Here is a 17,210-nt window from a genome sequence, read left to right as displayed (position 1 = left end):
AGGGCGCGGAGAAGAGCATGGGGGTTGGGGGGTGGGGGGGTACAGGAAGCGGTTATGTGTTCTCGCCACCAGAGTCTGAACCGCTGCACAGAGGAACATGTTGCTTTTGATCTTCATCACAGATAGTATCTCCTTGTGAGGGGGCTGCCCTGGTGATGAGGCTTCATGAAACAGTGTCTTCAGTTTCAGTGGCGCTCTCCGTTGGTTGTTGTTTCATGAAGCCCATCACGACTGAGCTGGAAGTGATCGTCCTGTTCACCTGTTCATCCATCCAGTCGGGTGGAGGTCAGAGTTGGGTTTGGAGGGGATGGTGTAGCTTTCCTCTGCACTCTGGTTTCCTCCCACAACTCAAAGCACACAGAGCTGGACTGGAGCCCCCTTCAGGGGACGGACCCCCCTCGAGGGAGCATGAATGAACACAGAAGAGTCTGTTCTGACAAGACCAAAGAACCCAGTCACTTTCACTCTGAGTCGCTTATTTGAGCGTGTCTGTGAGGACCCACCCAGTCTCAGCCACAAGCACACATTCATCTCTGTTCTTTATTTTAATCATATTTTTCTGAGTGTCACTTTCCATTTCAGCTTCACGTCACACTCAACCACTGTGAACCACTGGATTTGGACAAAGGTCGTGAAGATGTGTCACAGCTGAAGAATGTGCTGGTCGATGGAGCTGCTGCTGATGTTCATCCTCAGACATGAAAGACCTGAGGAGGACTGCGCGTCCTCCACCTGAGGGAGTCGCAGAATTCCTGTCATTCCTAATCCCCCCCCACACTTACCCGGAGCGAGAGCCCGAGGACAGGGCCGGCGCTGTTTATCAGCGTGGCCACACCCTGCACCTCAAACCCGTCTTTATCCCCGCGTGTGTTTGAGCAGCCGTCTATTGTCGGCCGGAGGTGTGGCCGCCTCCCAATTACAGCCGTCCACGTTGGTAAACAGCAATCTGATCCAACTGGCTGCCGGAGAGGAGACACCAGCGTCAGGGGCCTGCGCCGTAGCAGCCACACACACACACACACACACACACACACACACACACACACACACACGCACGCACACAGCCAGGTAACCCTTTCCCCAGCCTCTCACCCCGAACCCAACCACCCAAAACACATGCCTCACCTGAACCAGAACTCGGAACCAAACTGAAACCCAGTTATAATAAACTACTCTTACTTATGTTTTAACCCTCTAAACCAGGGGTACCCACCTTTTAGCAACCACGAGCTACTCCAACAGCACTGTGTGACCCGAAGGCTAACAATTGGTTCAGTACACACTCTCTTCTACAGTGGTGCCTCGGTTCTCGACCACAATCCGTTCCAGACGGCTGTTCGAGAAGTGATTTGTTCGAAATCTGAATCCATTTTCCCCATTACAATGAATGGGAAAAGAAATAATGCGTTCCAAGCCTTAAAATAGTCTTTTGTAGGAGTGAATGTAGAGTGTCTGCTGCAGGTGGCTGTTCCTCTATGTGTGTGGCCGCTGCATGTGGGAGGGGTTGCCGAGTGAGTGACGTCTCTCCAGAAGTGAAGAGGTGCCCGGTGCGTGTCCAGCTCTGAATGTGCGCTTCTGTGCAGTTTGGCTGTGACAAAGTCATAAACCAAGTCACGCTCTGTCCCAGACTCGCCTCATCCCTGTCCCAGCTCCAGCCCACAACAGGACATCAAACCCTGGAGTGAGCGCTCCAGCACCTCCCCTGTGACACTCTACCACGGTCCAGTGCGGAGACAGGAAAGGTTTTACACCTCAGTATGAAGAATAAACAGTCAGTAAATGGAGCTAACGGGACACGTCTGCATGCAGAGGCTGCGTTATACACAATAACAAAGCGCCTCGTGGGTCAGATGATCGGTCTGCGCACGTTAGGTTTTTTTCGGCTTTTTTCAGGGGCGTTCTATTTCTGGATTTTCATTTCGAAATCCGAAGCAAAAAAATCTTGAAATTTTTGTTCGAACTCCGATTTGTTCGAATTCCGTGACGTTCGAAAACCGAGGTACCACTGTGTATGTATATATATATATATATATATATATATATATATATATATATATATATATATATATATATATATATATCAAATGGATAAAGGATATTCCTCTCAACTCATTGCTGACTTTTCACCCAATGGTGGAAGTAAAAAAAGACTTTTGGCCCATGGGCTATGCCCTTGGTCTCTGTGGGCACCATGTTGGTAAGGACAGGCCAAATGTCCTCACAAGAAGGTGGCTTGTCACACACACACAGACACACACCCCAATTTGACTGAGCCCCTTTAGTGACAGAGGGGCTCAAACGCACCTCAAAAACCACCTCATACTGACACACACGTCATCATAGGAGGCTGTGGGTTTGAAACTTTTTTCGAACTGGTGAGTGCTCTGACGTTGAGGTCCGGTTATTAATAAACTGACCCAATACGAGTGTTCAAAAACAGTCACGTGACGGGCAGCGTCTCTGAGAAAGTCCTCCTCCGGGTCACGGCGAGCGTGGGAAAAATGTCTCCGTCCTCGGCTCACAAATCGACGCTCATCCTCAACGGTGACGGTGCAGTGAAGGCGCTTTCGGCGGACAGTCAGAGCGAGGTGCGACACGCGGTGACGCGCTGGCGGGAATGTGGAGGAACGGGAACAGGCGAAGTGGCGCTCACGAGTTGGTGAGGGAGGAAGCGGCAGGCTGACAGAAGCAACTTTACTGACCTGGAAAATACGCTGTTTAATGAAAACAAAAAAGTGCATAAAAAGAAATTGATTTAAAAGGTTAAAAAAAACCCCAATAAGGTCGAGTCAGGAGTTAATGAGGAAACAGCGCCATCTGCTGGTCAACTCTACCATGTTCCAGGCAGGTTTTGGGGGTTGAACTTATGAGGTGATGTACGAAGCTGTACACAACAAATTCAGTCGAACAGCAGCAAAAACAAGTAGCTGCAGTAAAGTATTTCAGTTAGTAACATAAATAAATAAATGAAATGAGACAAAAGAGTGACGACAAGTACAAATCTGAAGCTCCTGAGACCAGAGGCAGAAAGAGCGAGGCGGGCCTGTCACAGCATCCATCGTTGTGATCATATTTGTGTTCTTCACTATAGGTGTCTGCACTCCCACGTCTCTGGTGAATCAGAACCTTTGATATGTTTGGTGAAGGTTTGGTTCCCACTCTTGAAGCCTTTATGGACCCGCTCCTCCACGTCAAGTCCACTTTTACCCTAGGGAGAGATGAGAGAGATGATCATGTGACCAGCAGAGAGTGGACATGTACAACATCATGGCTGTGACACTGACCTTTATTGTCATTTTAGACTGAGAACGTTCATACAGGACGTGAAATGTAGCAAAGGAACACCACCTCCCACAGCAACAATCCTGGACCTCCATCATCACCTCTCTCTCTCTGACGTGGAGCCATGATGGGAAGGAGGCCATTAGTCCTGAATCTTCACCAAGATTCATCTGACTCCTCCTCAGCACAGGGTGGGAGGACGAAGCCACGTGACCTGCTCACGTTGGTAGATCATTTCATGATTTCATGTCACCTCTGTCTCCGGACACATGAGGTGAAACTGGATCATTTCCCACGGCTCACCTGACACTCTCTCACAGCGGTGGCAAAACACGGCCATAGCCACACACGATAGTGAACAGGTTCTGAGAAAAACTTAGACAAAAGGACACAAGTTTATTTCATGGTTTTGATTTTGAAGGTACAATTCATTCTCTTCGCCTCGCAGGAGCTGTGGTTTACACACCTGGTTACCATGGCGACACAGACTGAGACTAAGGAGCGGTGCTCTATAAAATAGAAGGTGGTGAAGTGAATCCGTGACTTCATGTGACGTGACAGCGAAGGGGAAGAGCAGAAATAAAAAGAGTCTTTCTTTCTGCAGGTCAACTTACCCACTGGAGGAGCGCCGCCGGAGACATCTCCCGTTAAAGGTTTGTCACCAGACAAAGACGTTTCACAACAGAAAGAAACATTTCTACTTCTTTTTCTTTTTCTTCTTCTTTTCCTTCTTCTTCTTTTTCCTTCTGGGTGATTTTGTGCTCTTCTCGTCGTCTGAGTCGCTGCCGTCGCTGCTCTCTACTTTCTCTTTCTGCTCCTTCTTCATCTCCGGGACGCTCTTGTCCCTCTGCGGCTCCTTCGCCTCCTCCCTCTCTCTCTTTGGTGGCGCCAGTCCGTTTGGCACGGTGATCAGCATCCTCTCCCGGCTCATTTCCTCCATCAGGGACACATTGGGCTCCGGTTTCCTCTCTCGACTGATCTCGTCTTTCTGGTGAGGCCGGCTTCTGCTGCTGCCGTGATGGTGGTGGTGGTGGTGGGCGTGTCCCTGAGCAGCCTCCGTCTTGGCCTTCACCTCCTTCTAATAAAACATGGACAGCATGTGAGTCCTCACGCTAAAGGAGTGAAAAACAACCAAAGACTTTGATCTCAAAAACGCTTAGTAATATTAGCATACGCCACGTGGACTTGGACACACAACTGAAAATGGCCCAGGTGAACCACAGACTCTCATGTCAGGAACGATGCCAGCAGTTAGGCACCCGGTCAGTCTGAGAAGCCACACTCACACTGTGGTGTTCGGCAGCTCGGCAAGTGGCGGCGTGATGTTCAGCTTGTTTCAAGCTCTCCAAGAACTTGTCGCACGCCTGGCAGTAGAAGCCGATCACTGGTGTCATCGACTTGAACCCTGGCAGAGAGTGAAGGAGGAAGTGACACGGACGAGTCAACAATACAGAAGATCGAGGAGGAGGAGAAAGTGTTGTTACCTTCCATGTTCATCAAGGCTTCCACTTCCTTCATCAGCTGAGCGATTCTTTCCTTCCTCCTCTCTTTGTCACTCATGCTCTCCTTCCGCTCTGCAGGCTGAACATACGAGCACTTGTGAGGGGGGACATGTGTGTTGCAGAGCTGAATTCAAACCAATAATAGTGAAGAACCACAAGTTAACTTCTTACTGTTGTGTAGCGAGAGAAACAAAGATGTCAGAATATGTTCAGGTAACAGGTACAGCTCAAAAACACCATCTCATCTGTTCAATATTTCAGGAAGGGAGAGTCATACTGTATGTCATATACAGCAGTGACTCGTAACCACACGGCCGGGGCCCACGCTCGGGCTGTGAGCGCCCCCTAGAGGGCCGCAAGAAGTTTTTTTGTTTTACACCTTTGGGCCGTGAGACGCTCAGTTCAATACATGAGCCACGTATGGTGGCAGTAGTGAGTCACTGAACTGACTTGACAGCTGCAGATCTGTGATAGTTACCAACTACGGAGAAGCTCTTGGAAAGAAAAAAAAGTTTGTTCATGAAAAGCACCTGTTGAAGCAGTTTTGAAAATTAATTTGAACATTTTATTCCTTTAATACTTAAATTTATACTTTACTTATATCTTCTTTGGAGTTTAAATAAAATATATAATTTTTATTTTATGATAGACATGTTTTTTAGTTTATTTATTTTATTCAGAATTTTATTCAGTTTTTTCCAATTTTCTCAACAGTTTGCATCAAGTGTATTTTTTCCTTTTTGTCTTTAGTGAATTGCGGTGTTAGCCCTGTTGAACTGTGGGAGCTGGAGAAACACGGAAGCCATCATTTACCTTCGACGTGTCCTGAGGTGGCTGCGGTGTCAGACTGTCACTTTTTGAGCGCTTCTCCTTGGTCGCTGAGAAACACCAGATCACATGACATGTCAGCGAGCCGATGGAACACGATGAAGGTAGACCACTGACCTTTGATGAGCGACTGTAAAGATTCCAGAGCGTGACGAACGTTTGGGTTTTTAGGATCTGGCACTCCTGGCGCCATCACCGGCACCGACATGAGCGGCGGTTCCAGGGTGGCTCCCTGGACTTTCTGCTCCGTCTTGTTGCTGGTGTTCAGATGACTCAAGATTTGTTTGATCTTCTTGCACTCGCTGTCGTCCACCAAGCTGGGGAACAGCAAGTTCATCTGCTGGCTGAAGCCCTCGCAGCCTCCCTGCTGCTTTTGTTCTGCAGACTGAGAAGTGGATGGAAACAGTCCTGTCTCTTTCTCCTCCTGACCACTCTTGCCAAGGTCCTCGCTCCCGTACAGGAACGACTCTTCGTCAAACTCGTCGACCTTCGTCGCAGCAACATCTTCTTGGCTCGCGTGGAGCCACGAGAAGTTCCCGCCCACTCGCTCATGAGGCAGCAGACAGCTGTCGCTCTCCGAAGACGCCAACACGCTGGGCACCTGTCCAGCTGCCGAGGACGTTCTCTCAGTGCTCGCCTGGAGAGAAAAGGGTCGGCGGTCAAACACGCATCATGTTGTGTCTGTAACATAACATTATTGTCTGACAGAGCTGTGCCAGTCCTGAGGAAGACCAGCCTCACCAGGACCACAGTATTAGTCATGAGCAACATTAAGGTCCCATCTGACCCTGAACAGACTCTGCTCCTGGCTCTACTGTGGCGCCCTCCAGGCTGGTCTTCAGCCTGCAGACGTGACTTCCATATGCTTCCAGAGGAGAAGCAGAAATCTGCAGTATGGCGGGACCACATACTGACAGGGTGTCAGGACTTGAAGTGAGTGTGTGTGTGTGTGTGTGTTTGACACAGTAGCGTCTCCAACAGCGTCCCAGTTACCTTGGCCAGCATGTCCTCCTTCAGCACCAGCTTCAGCCCCTCCAGCAGACTGCTGCTTATCAGCGGCTGAATGTGGCCGGAGCTGCTTTTCTGCGTCTGCTCGCCTCTGTGGCTTCTCTCACCGCCACCGCTGTTAGACCTCGACCTCCTGGCTCGACTTTTGCTCCGAAGGTGGCTCTTCCTGTCTCGACTGTTGCTGCGGCTTCGGCTCCTCACTCTGCTCTTCCCGCGAGCTCGGCTTTTGCTCCGCCCCCTGCTGCGGCTGCGTGCGCGGCTCTTGGCTCGCGACTTGGCGCGGCTTCGCCCTTGACTTCGGCCCCGACTACGGCCCCGACTACGGCCCCGACTATGGCCCCGACTTCGGCCCCGGCTCCTGCTGCGACTGCGGCTTTTTGTCACATGCTTTTGGAACTGGGGGTCCGTTTTGATTTTCTCCTTCAGGTCTGTGGCAGACTTGATGGCTTCGGCCAAGTTGGAGGCCATGTCCCCCTTGAGATAGCTGGGCAGTGGCTTGTTGGCAGCCAGACATCTCAGGAACACCTCACCGGCGTTATCACTGCAATACAAAAGTCAATTTCAATGAAGGGGCGGAGGAACTCAGCAGACAACCTGAAGTTGTCCGTCTCTCACACCAGGAGACGACTGAAAGATGATCGATGGTCAACAAAACTGACCTGCATGAACAAATGAGCTAAAACTGCTTCACCTGTCAGGAGGGTGATGTCCCACTGGAGGGGGCTTCCAAAGGCTCGGTGGTTGAGTGGGGCTCTGCTGCCTGTTATATTGCTTCACAAGACAGAATACAACATTACAGCATTTGAAAAAACGATCTGTACCAGATAAGAACAACACAGTGATGTAACACAGGTACCACCGTCGCCGGGAGAATCTCCAACAAGCCCCTCAAACGTAGCGCTAACAGTCTTCTTTACATGAGTGTCCACGTCTTGAAGGATCAACATCTTCTGTTCTAGTTACAAACGCAATCTTTCGTGGTCAGATCTGAGCTCGGAGGGGGGCCTCCAACCAGGCAAGGTGGACGGCACTGGGACGTAGCAAAGCGCTTGACTCTTGTTCAAGACCATTATGAAACTCTATATCTACGAAACGGAGCATCAAACTCAAACGTATGAGTTAATCCGGTAAGGTGGATCGGCAGGCCAGGTCGTCCCCAAGTCTAAAATGGTGTTATGGCTGCGTTACAGTTCCCTTAGAAGTGGGAATCAGCACTGGGAATTACGTCAAAATTTTGGGTTGTGTAGGTCGCAACACATCTCGACTCCCATGGTGTCATGTATTGACGTTGGGAAAAAGGCAGCCTTCAACATCGCACATTGCATTGTCCGCATAGGCTGGGGTGAGGGTAAGCTGGCGCCCTATTCGTTGTACGTTTAGTAACGTGTCAAATTGCTATTTAAAGCCCATCAAACGCCCGTGCCTTTTCTGTCACCGAGTACCTTCACGTAAGAGGTCATAAATTGTACTGACATCCAGTGTCATTCAGTGAAGAGAGGCTGAGCATGTCTCAAAGCGATGTTCCCCGCCTCGCACATTCCCAAGCCCCCATGTGTGGTGGTCCTCAACGCGCAATCCACACCCGTCCCTGGAGCTGTATGGAAGTAAAACGTGATTTTTCTGGCCCCGCGGAACGCACGATCCACGGACCGCATCCGCCTGAAACGCTACGGAAGGAAACTGTTGCGAAACATTCTTCGCTGAGGGCTGCCTTTTTCATCAGCAAAGGATGCAAAAGTCCACTTTCCCAAAGTCAATATATTACACCAAGTGAGTTTTGGTTGGTCCTCGAGGTGGTGAGGACTGCCCAACTTTCCCACTTGGAAATCCTACATCAGGTGACATGACTGGGGGCAGAAACTGTGAATATCCACGTTCTGCACACAAGTGGAACGCACCTATAGGTAAGACTGCCTCACACGTCAGTGTTATTATGAGTAGACCCAAACGTACCATCGACCTAAAGGCTGATCCTCAAAGCAGAGAAACAGAATTGAGACGTGGTCTTCTGAGTAATGACTAACCAACTCTACACGTTGATGTGAGGAAGAGCTTCAGCAGAGGTCAGAAAAGTAAATCAAACACGCAAGGACGCCATTGCAGTAACAAGCAGAACACGCTGCCACCAAAATACATCAACAGCTAAACACCATTGACATATCAAACAACAGACATGTACAAACAAACAAACCCAGCAGACACTTTATTGGACAAAGGACACTGCAAGTAGAGCAGGGAGGCCCATATCAAACAGAGTGATAACAACAGTATTTGTATCTTTCCACAGTCGACGTCTGCTGATCATCAGGTGTCTTTCTTTTGTTCCACTCCTTCAGCCAACTCGTCTTTCATCCATCATGTTTCTCCTGTCACTTTTTTGGGCCATTTTTATTTGATTTCCTTTAAGTTTCTGCAAATGCTTTTGTGAGGCCACATTTTTTTCCATCATTGTTTCTTCTTTTCCCAGGAAGTTTTTTTCTGCTCGGTGTTTCTTAAACCTTTGTATGCAGCAGAAAAACAGGTGTGTCTGCCTTTCTGAGCGCCACATTTTGATACTTTGACATCCACTTTGTTACTGTTGTTTTGCTAACCCATGATACGGGTTACGGAAATACAGTATAAAGGTGTCTGAGTTGTTCCCAACAGCTTTGTCCATACACCAGTGACCTCATCACTGTGCAGGAGACATGGAAGGTGAGAGGATTAATCTCCCGGTCATTTATTTCCCATAAAAAAAATCCTTCAGCGGTTTTGCTTCTTGGTCCCTGCTGGAGAAAAGAAGATATAAGAAGCATTAAACAGCAGACTGGTTTTAATAAATGAGTTCAGTCACAGTCTCGTGTCCCACTGCAACATGTTAGAGCTCTAAGAGACGTGAGCTGTTTACTGTCATATCTGCGATATAATACTTTGAAGTTACTCGGCTGCTGTTGAAAAACATGCAAAAATCCAACTTACCTGCAGCAGCACTCTCCAGTCTGGTGAGGTGAAATGAAATTCCACTCAGATGAACTCAAATTCTTTCAGCTTGAAATCAACCATTAAAATGAGGGCGGGGTCATCACGTTACGCCTAGAATCGCGGACCATAGCGTGAATTTATCCGAGTCAGCAAAGGACGTGGAACTTGTCAAATAGGTTTGATGAGTCATGTTAAACTGTGCCGTGTCCACCAACGGCACACTGCTACCCACAACCGCATGCATGGGGCTCCAGGAAAACCTTCGTCCTTCAGATCAGTCCGCGGCAGAAAGGACTTTCCAAAATCTCCTTCGGTTCGGGCACAAAACATTTCTCGACTCAAAATATACACGTATACAGTGGCTGTCAGTAAGAGGGCGCCACCCCGCCACTACAGTGGTGCCTCGGTTCTCGACCACAATCCGTTCCAGAAGGCCGTTCGAGAAGGGATTTTTTTCCATTCGTTCCAAGCCTTAAAATAGTCTTTTGTAGGAGTGAATGTAGAGCGTCTGCTGCAGGTGCGCTGTTCCTCTATGTGTGTGGCCGCTGCATGTGGGAGGGGTTGCCGAGTGAGTGAGGTCTCTCCAGAAGTGAAGAGGTGCCCGGTGCGTGTCCAGCTCTGAATGTGCGCTTCTGTGCAGTTTGGCTGTGACAAAGTCATAAACCAAGTCACGCTCTGTCCCAGACTGGCCTCATCCCTGTCCCAGCTCCAGCCCACAACAGGACATCAAACCCTGGAGTGAGCGCTCCAGCACCTCCCCTGTGACACTCTACCACGCCCCAGTGTGGAGACAGGAAAGGTTTTACACCTCAATATCAAGAGAAAACAGTCAGTAAATGGAGCTAACGGGACACGTCTGCATACAGAGGCTGCGTTATACACAATAACAAAGCGCCTCGTGGGTCAGCTGATCGGTCCACGCACCTTACGTTTTTTTCCGGCATTTTTTCAGGGGCGTTCGAGTTCTGGATTTTTGTTTGAAACCAGAAGCAAAAAAATCTGGAAAATGTTGTCGTTTAATTTGTTCGAATTCCGTGACGTTCGAAAACTGAGGCACCACTGTATATTGAAGACATTAGAAGATTAATAAATATGTTAAAAGGCGAAAATACTATTCAGAACAACGTGTTACTCCTTTCACAGGAGCAAATAAAGATTATATATAGACGAAGAATGTTGGTCACTCCCTCCTGCTGCTTCCTTCATCAGTGTGTGGTATCAAAAATCAGCTTTATTGCCAATGTCAGTGAGGACCCCACCAACTAGGACAGTGCTTCGGTGCATCGTGCAATAATGAGCAAAATGAACAAATTAAAAAATATACACGACTGTATAAATAAATCAAATTAAAAACGTAATGAATAGAATAAACAATAATAATAGAAGTAATAAATAAATAAATATCATGAGATGACTGTACCATTGATGTGCTTCGCCTCTGCGTTGAATTATATGTAAAGATGTTTTATCATAAACGTATGTGGATCTATTTTTCACTTTTATGAACAACTGTGAGGTTCATTCAAACTCCTGACGTCATCGTCTGACCACAACTGCGTCGGCCAGTTTCAGGAACAAATATCGATGTGACTTTTGGATGAAGGTTTTTAGCGCATATCTTGTTCATATGTCACTGTTTACTAAATGTACTAAATTAAATCAGGTTCATCGAGTCGTGGTTCTGATGCTTTACGGCCGTGACTGTTATCACCGCAGTATTTTTGACGTGACATCCAAGAGCACGAGGCAGCAGCTGGGAGCGGCGACACTCCAGCGGGGACAGGTCGGGTACGTACTCCGAGGAAGGCTCCGCTCGGCGGGCCGCTGTGGAAGCGCTGTGCCGCCGCTGCAGCGGTGCGAAACAGTCCGCCGTGGTCACCCGCCCCGAAAGCAGCAGCTCCATGTCGCGCCGGAGGTCCGTACGGAGGCGGGCCGTGGCTCGGTGTGCCGGGATACATCGGGACTTTCATGAAATAAAACAAAACATCTAATAAAAGAACTGTTATCCTCCACAACACCAGTCTGCAGCGTCCATGAACGCTGCTGACGTCACGCCACTTCCTCTGTGAGTCAACTCTCTACCGCCCCCTGCTGCGAGGGCAGTGCAGACCTCCACTGACGGTTTAATGTGTTGTCTACGTGAGGAAAAGAGTGAAAAAAAGAGGAAAAATAAAAGCGAATCAAATTGATTTCACGTTTTGTTCATTATTGCAAGTTAGGGCTTTCCTAGTTTAATTTGCATTCATATTTCCATATTTATCCTTTATTTTCATTTATTTTGTTTCTCTTGGTGACTCCAAAGTATCTAACCCTCAATGACACTGCTTAATATTTGGCACCAAAATTAGCTTCGGTCAGGTCAGACCAAATCCATAGTCAAAACTATCGATTTGTCGGACTTGATATATGCCACTTGTACCAGTCTGCTGGTTCTGGGGCAGAAATGTTGTTCTGCGCTTCACTCACTTCCTGAAGAGACAAACTCCATGTTCAGATGAAGATTTCTGCTGAGTCATCAAAAACACGCCTGCGGGTGGTTCCTGTGAAACCAGGTGGTTCTGTGACACATCACTCCTGAATGTAACACTTTGTGGATCAAGAACTGCTGCACACCAGTCAGTGTCGGGCTCATGTGTTTATTTCTCAGCCCCGCGTCCATGCAAACCGCAAAGTAAAGAGGTTCCAAAACAAGAAGCTGGAAGTTCTATCATGAACCGTTTCAGTGACGTCAGGAGGCTGCACCACGCGAGAATCTTCCAGAGAACTCATAAGGCTACGAATGATCCGACGGGTCAAAACAGCAGAGTCCACTTGAGAATTGACAGTGATGTAGCGGGAGGGCGTCCGGGGTCGCGTGGGTCTGCAGCCGGTGGACTCTGCTGTGATGTCCCGCCCCATCTTCAACTGGTGAACTGGCGACCTTGGTTGAAACCAGCCTGGTTGTAGTGCTGACCGCCGTGTTGGAAGAACTGTTCAAACTGTCCGCCCTGGTGAAAGCTCTGGCCGCCTCGTCCTCCCCAGCCGCCGCGTCCTCTTCCTCTGCCGCCGCGTGCCCCGCCTCTGTCCTTGTGGTAATTGTCATGGTAACCACCACCTCCTCCTCCGCCGCCGCCATGGTAGCTGGAGTCCTGGAAGCCACCATGGCTGTTGCCCCCACCGCCCCTGTAGCCCCCCCCTCGGCCTCCTCCCTGATGACCTCCAGTGTCTTGGTAATGGCCTTGCTGAAACCCTCCTCTGCCTCCTCCTCCGTCGTTCCAGTTCCCCCCCTGTCCTCTCCCGCCCCTCCCTCCTCGACCACCTCTGTCCCCCCCTCCCCTCTCATAGCCTCCTCGGCCACTTTGGGAGTACTGATCGTAGCCGCCTCGGCCGCCTCCCCCACCGTAGTGTCCTCCCCCCTGAGGGGCATCCTGCCGCTTCTGCCAGGAGGGCATCTCTGGCGGAGGGGGCTCGATCTCGCAGGGTCGACCTCCTCTGTCCGGGACGCGGCCCATAAGAACCTGACAAAAGAGCGGAGGAGTGAATCAGTTAGCACAAGCGCTCCCCCTGGTGGCCAAACGTTGCTCACCTTGTTAATGGCGCACGCAGTCTTCTCGCGCATCTTTCCGCTGCTGGTCCTCAGGATTTTGGAGAAGTCTTGTCGGGCTGCCAGGAGGTGGGCGACTGAAATTTGGCTCCTCATGAGGAGGGCAGTGCGCAAGGGTTGATAAACCTTCGCCAACTTTTCAGCGCGACTCTGTGAAGACGAAAGAAACCATGACAAAGACTGAGGTGGGGCAATGTGCAGCCTACAGGTCTCTCTGAGTCAGGGTCCTCCAGTGAGACAGAAACAGGTGTGGAAACTTCCAAACAGATGTGCCGTGTTCGCGTGAAATGATGGGTGAATGCGTCAGAGGAAAGAGAAGATTCAGTTCGGAGCTCTACTTTTCAATAAATAGATCTCAGCTTACACAGTAAAACCAGAAGTATTGCAGACACTATGATGCTTTCACTCTCAAGACTCTCTCACCTTGGCTCTGTCCGACCAGCCGAATGACTGCACGGTCACATCCAGACGCTTCAGCAACATCTTCCTCCTCACTTCGTACTCGTTCACCAGCGCTTGGTTGATGGCTTCCATTTTCTCCTGAAGGAGAAAACAACAGGCAGTGAGTCACTCAAGCCGACGAAAGCTGCCGCGTCCTCAGTCATCACCATGTGAACTGGACCGAGAGGTTTCCTCATCAGCGGTTCTCCAACGTGACTTGGAGGAACTCTGCTGATGGCTTCCTTCAGCTGGAGACACATCAGACCAGGTTAGCGCCACAATAACTTCAGCGATGACCAGTTTGACCGACCTTCTTCTCGATGCCACTGAAGAACTGGAACATGGTGATGTTGGCTGGAGGTTTGGACATTCCCAGAGAGACGCAGATCCCCTTCAGCTCCTGGAACACAGGGCTGCCTGAATCCTGGGCCTTCTTCTGAGGCTTGTTGACCAGGATCATCCGGGAAGCCTCCAACTCGGACACCAGGAAGCCTGTCCAACATCAGACTCGGCGCTAGATGCTGGAAACTACGTGTATAGTGCGACTCCACACAAGCATGATAGATGCCGGGCATTAAAGGGTCTGATCGCTGTCTGGGTGGACAACATGGTTCAAAAACAACTTCTCAAACACCCAGAACACTGAGGTGAGCAGCTTCAGCTGCAGGACACTGGTGCTGGGGAACGGGAGCGCAGCGCAGCGGTCCGGGACTCACGATGTGTGCGGGTGTTTGATAACTCAGGTGTTTTGGCCTTTATTAGGCTGATAAACACCTGATTTTATTGACAGACAGATTTGCTTAAATGAATAATGCTGCACTCTGCAGTAACTGTTTTCACTGCTATGGTCTGCAGCTGTCTGCATGAGGACAGTGAAGAGAACAGACGCTGGTTTTCCCCAAGTTACTGAAGATCACCAGACGATTGATTGATCATTTCTGACGTCTGGGTCTGGACTTCACTGACTAAAACCTTCTCCATCCTCAGTCATCTCTCTCACTGCGTTCAATGTGTTGTGAGAGCAGTGTGGACCAGTCACGATGCTCCGTATTAAGCAGCTTGTTTCAGCCATTTCCTTGTAAAATAAACATGACAAGACTCTTTCATGTGTAGTTTTGGCTGTCCATTCTGTTACAGCCGTGGCTCAGCTCTGTCACCAGTTCATATCTGAGGTGAGGTGAGGACGACTCGTAGAGGTAAGAAGTGACAGAGAAAGAAGGGTGGTGGTTAATATGTTGAGGCTCGTGACGACTTTCTCGGGTCACAAACTAGCTATTTGCGCAGAGCGCCCCCAGCTGAGGAGAAAGAAAGGGTCATCGCCTGAGGTGCCATGCCGCACATCAGACTCAGGCCACCCGAGACAAAACCCTCAGTGTGAAACGGCCCTTACTGAGAAGCAGCAGGCAGTCGCTCCTGCTCAGGAGCCTCCGGGTGACATCTCCAGTGGTCAGCACAGAGTACGGGCAGGCCAGCTCCGACAGGAGGCCGCTCATCTCCAGCTGGAAGCTCTCAGCCTCAGTCGGCGCTGCGGTGACAAGAGCACGTTGACACTCAGAACCTCTGGTGAAGGGCAACAGTCAGTCGTACAGTTAGTGGCATGGACGTTCTCCTCCAGCCTGCAGTAGAGCTTGAGCTCAGCCACGATCCAGCTGCAGAGCTTTGTGAACTCGGGTGATGTCGCGCCTCCATTGGCAGCAGCATCGAGGGCCCCGTCATCCAGCAGCGGGCCTTGGTAACTGCAGGGAAAAGATGCACCATAGATGGATTCATGTGGCTGAACCTCACACGTCCAAACGCCGGGACGGTCAGCTGGGAGTCACAACACATTGACACGCATAAGCGGGCATTTCTCAGGACGCTGCATCTGCGAGGTTTGACAGATCACAGAGGCACCGGTCCAGAAACAGCTCCTGAAGTGTCACGGTAGCTTCCAAGCTAACAGGCGCCACACACGGACGCCGGCTCTCTGCGCCCACACACGCGCGGCAGCCAAACCGTTAAGGCTCGGTATGACAAGACGCGCTCACCCTAGGTCTTCCAAAGAGACGAGGATGTCATTCTCCATCCCAGTTGTCCGTCAGTTTCTAGAACGAGCTCAGTCAAATACAGCTGCCTCATCAGCTGGGACACGTTTGATCGCTGCTGCTTCTTCTACGCACTGAACACGGAGAGCGCCGAGGCTCAGTAACGCCATCAAGTGGAGAGCCGAGGAACTGCTTATTCTGACGAACCAGCGAGACAAAAAAAATGTTTGGATATTAAAATAGATTATAAAATTACAATCTCATTCCAAAGCGGCTCAATATGTTCTTCAAATTCCTGTGGATTATACATATAGATGACTCATTTAACCAATTGGATAATTTCTGCAACAATATTAGAAACATACATTTTAATCCAAATGTTTCTGTAGAAAAAAAGAGTTAAAAACACATACATATCAAAGTGGACACGTGGACAAACAACGCTAAAATAGGACTAGCCGAATACTTAATAATAAACTGCATTATTAAATTATATTTTTGTGAAAAAATATCATGAGAATGAATGAAAAAGTTCGATAAAATATTAAATTATAAAGAAAAAAGACCTACAAACAAAAGGAAGAAATATTCAACTACTAACTTATGAATCAATTTTTAAGTCAATGTTTGAACCCTGGAAATTTCAGGGAAAGTATCACAAGGGAAAGAAAGTTTAACAGGCCTAATTTACATATGAATCACTAAGCGAATCAAATAAAACAAAACAGCCAAAATAAATGATCAAAAACACTTTAAAATGCTACAAGGACGACTGAATACAACAATAAATATATGACCCACATTACTGAATAATAGATGTTTAAACACAGTAAGGCTCGGGTATGAATATGGATGGGTTGCTTTATATATGAAATATCAGAATAGTAATGGGAAAAGAAACAAAACAAATCACAAAAAAAGTTTCACGAAAACAAAAAGCTTAAGTACAAAAAACAATATTGAATTAAAGCAATTGGGTGTTTCATGAAGAGTGTAATTCTGATACAACATCTGACTCATAAATATATACATAATTTGCAAAATAATCTCATATAGTGAACAGGTTATTAAAGAAAAACTATAGAAGAATAAGTGATCACATAAAAAAATGAATTGCAGAGAAATAGATAACAGAATTTTGATGGACATTTTCAAACATTTGTACTGACTGTTATATCATTAAAAAGAAGAGCCATGTATTTCAAGATACATATTTAAACAGTAAAAGAGGAGGCAGTGGCTGTGTGATAATCTATAGATGTGAAATTTAAAACTGACTCCTGTTTTGGGTCCAGAATTCAAGTGTCCTTGCTCCGGAGCCAGTTGAGAAACACTGCTCTCTGTTGAAGAGGGAGTGATGAAGTCCCCGCAGACAAGGGCAGGAGTCTCAACTCAGTGTCATTCGGTTCTGACACCTGGAGCAGACAAAGGCTCCTGGACCCCCCCCACCCCCCCTCTCACCCCCCCCTCCCTCTCACAGCCTGATAGATGCTCCTGTTGTTGCAGGGTGAGGACAGAAGCTGATTTATGTGGGCCATGGCGCGTTCATTTGTCAAGCATCACTCTTCATTTGTGGAGCCT

The 17,210-nt window shown here is 48.6% G+C and overlaps 2 protein-coding genes across 6 annotated transcripts; both read right to left on the bottom strand.

The window, feature by feature from the left end:
* Positions 1 to 2,109: 2,109 nt before the first annotated feature.
* si:ch211-195b21.5 (serine/arginine repetitive matrix protein 2) lies at positions 2,110 to 11,631 on the bottom strand. 5 transcript variants are annotated; one of them, XR_008415839.1, is made up of 9 exons: positions 11,378 to 11,631; positions 7,312 to 7,391; positions 6,606 to 7,161; positions 5,730 to 6,249; positions 5,598 to 5,662; positions 4,767 to 4,863; positions 4,569 to 4,687; positions 3,285 to 4,360; positions 2,110 to 3,208 (listed from the first exon to the last, which is right to left on the bottom strand). XR_008415839.1 is itself a non-coding variant. In XM_053875839.1 (8 exons), exons 1-8 carry the CDS (start codon positions 11,549 to 11,551, stop codon positions 3,980 to 3,982), a joined length of 1,992 nt encoding a protein of 663 aa, XP_053731814.1. In that variant the 5' UTR covers positions 11,552 to 11,631; the 3' UTR covers positions 2,110 to 3,979. The 5 variants fall into 5 exon arrangements, 3 of the variants coding, with proteins under 3 accessions (XP_053731814.1, XP_053731815.1, XP_053731816.1); XR_008415840.1 differs by having other exon boundaries at positions 2,110 to 3,496; positions 3,586 to 4,360; XM_053875839.1 differs by having other exon boundaries at positions 2,110 to 4,360.
* A 485-nt stretch (positions 11,632 to 12,116) lies between these two features.
* On the bottom strand, positions 12,117 to 15,764 carry fam98a (family with sequence similarity 98 member A). The gene is made up of 8 exons (XM_053875225.1): positions 15,633 to 15,764; positions 15,193 to 15,341; positions 14,996 to 15,130; positions 13,916 to 14,097; positions 13,773 to 13,853; positions 13,588 to 13,704; positions 13,147 to 13,314; positions 12,117 to 13,078 (listed from the first exon to the last, which is right to left on the bottom strand). The coding sequence occupies exons 1-8, from the start codon at positions 15,668 to 15,670 to the stop codon at positions 12,482 to 12,484; spliced, it is 1,467 nt and encodes a 488-aa protein (XP_053731200.1). The 5' UTR covers positions 15,671 to 15,764; the 3' UTR covers positions 12,117 to 12,481.
* Positions 15,765 to 17,210: the final 1,446 nt, after the last annotated feature.

Source organism: Synchiropus splendidus, chromosome 9, assembly GCF_027744825.2.
Source record: "Synchiropus splendidus isolate RoL2022-P1 chromosome 9, RoL_Sspl_1.0, whole genome shotgun sequence".
NCBI classification, from domain to species: Eukaryota; Metazoa; Chordata; class Actinopteri; order Syngnathiformes; family Callionymidae; genus Synchiropus; species Synchiropus splendidus.
Note: the sequence above shows the minus strand (reverse complement) of the source record. Positions and strands in the feature narration are given on the sequence as shown.

Bases quoted from the DNA above. Each gene is read 5' to 3' on its own strand.
- si:ch211-195b21.5 (XM_053875839.1), bottom strand. From the start codon at position 11,551: ATGAAAGTCCCGATGTATCCCGGCACACCGAGCCACGGCCCGCCTCCG. The intron at 7,392-11,377 runs GTACGTACCCGA...TGTCTTGTGAAG, and splicing joins CGAGCGGAGCCTTCCTCGGA to CAATATAACAGGCAGCAGAG. The intron at 6,250-6,605 runs GTAACTGGGACG...TTTTCTCTCCAG, and splicing joins AGGAGGACATGCTGGCCAAG to GCGAGCACTGAGAGAACGTC.
- fam98a (XM_053875225.1), bottom strand. From the start codon at position 15,670: ATGGAGAATGACATCCTCGTCTCTTTGGAAGACCTAGG. The intron at 15,342-15,632 runs GTGAGCGCGTCT...TTTTCCCTGCAG, and splicing joins GTCTCTTTGGAAGACCTAGG to TTACCAAGGCCCGCTGCTGG. The intron at 13,854-13,915 runs GTCGGTCAAACT...ATGTGTCTCCAG, and splicing joins TCAGTGGCATCGAGAAGAAG to CTGAAGGAAGCCATCAGCAG.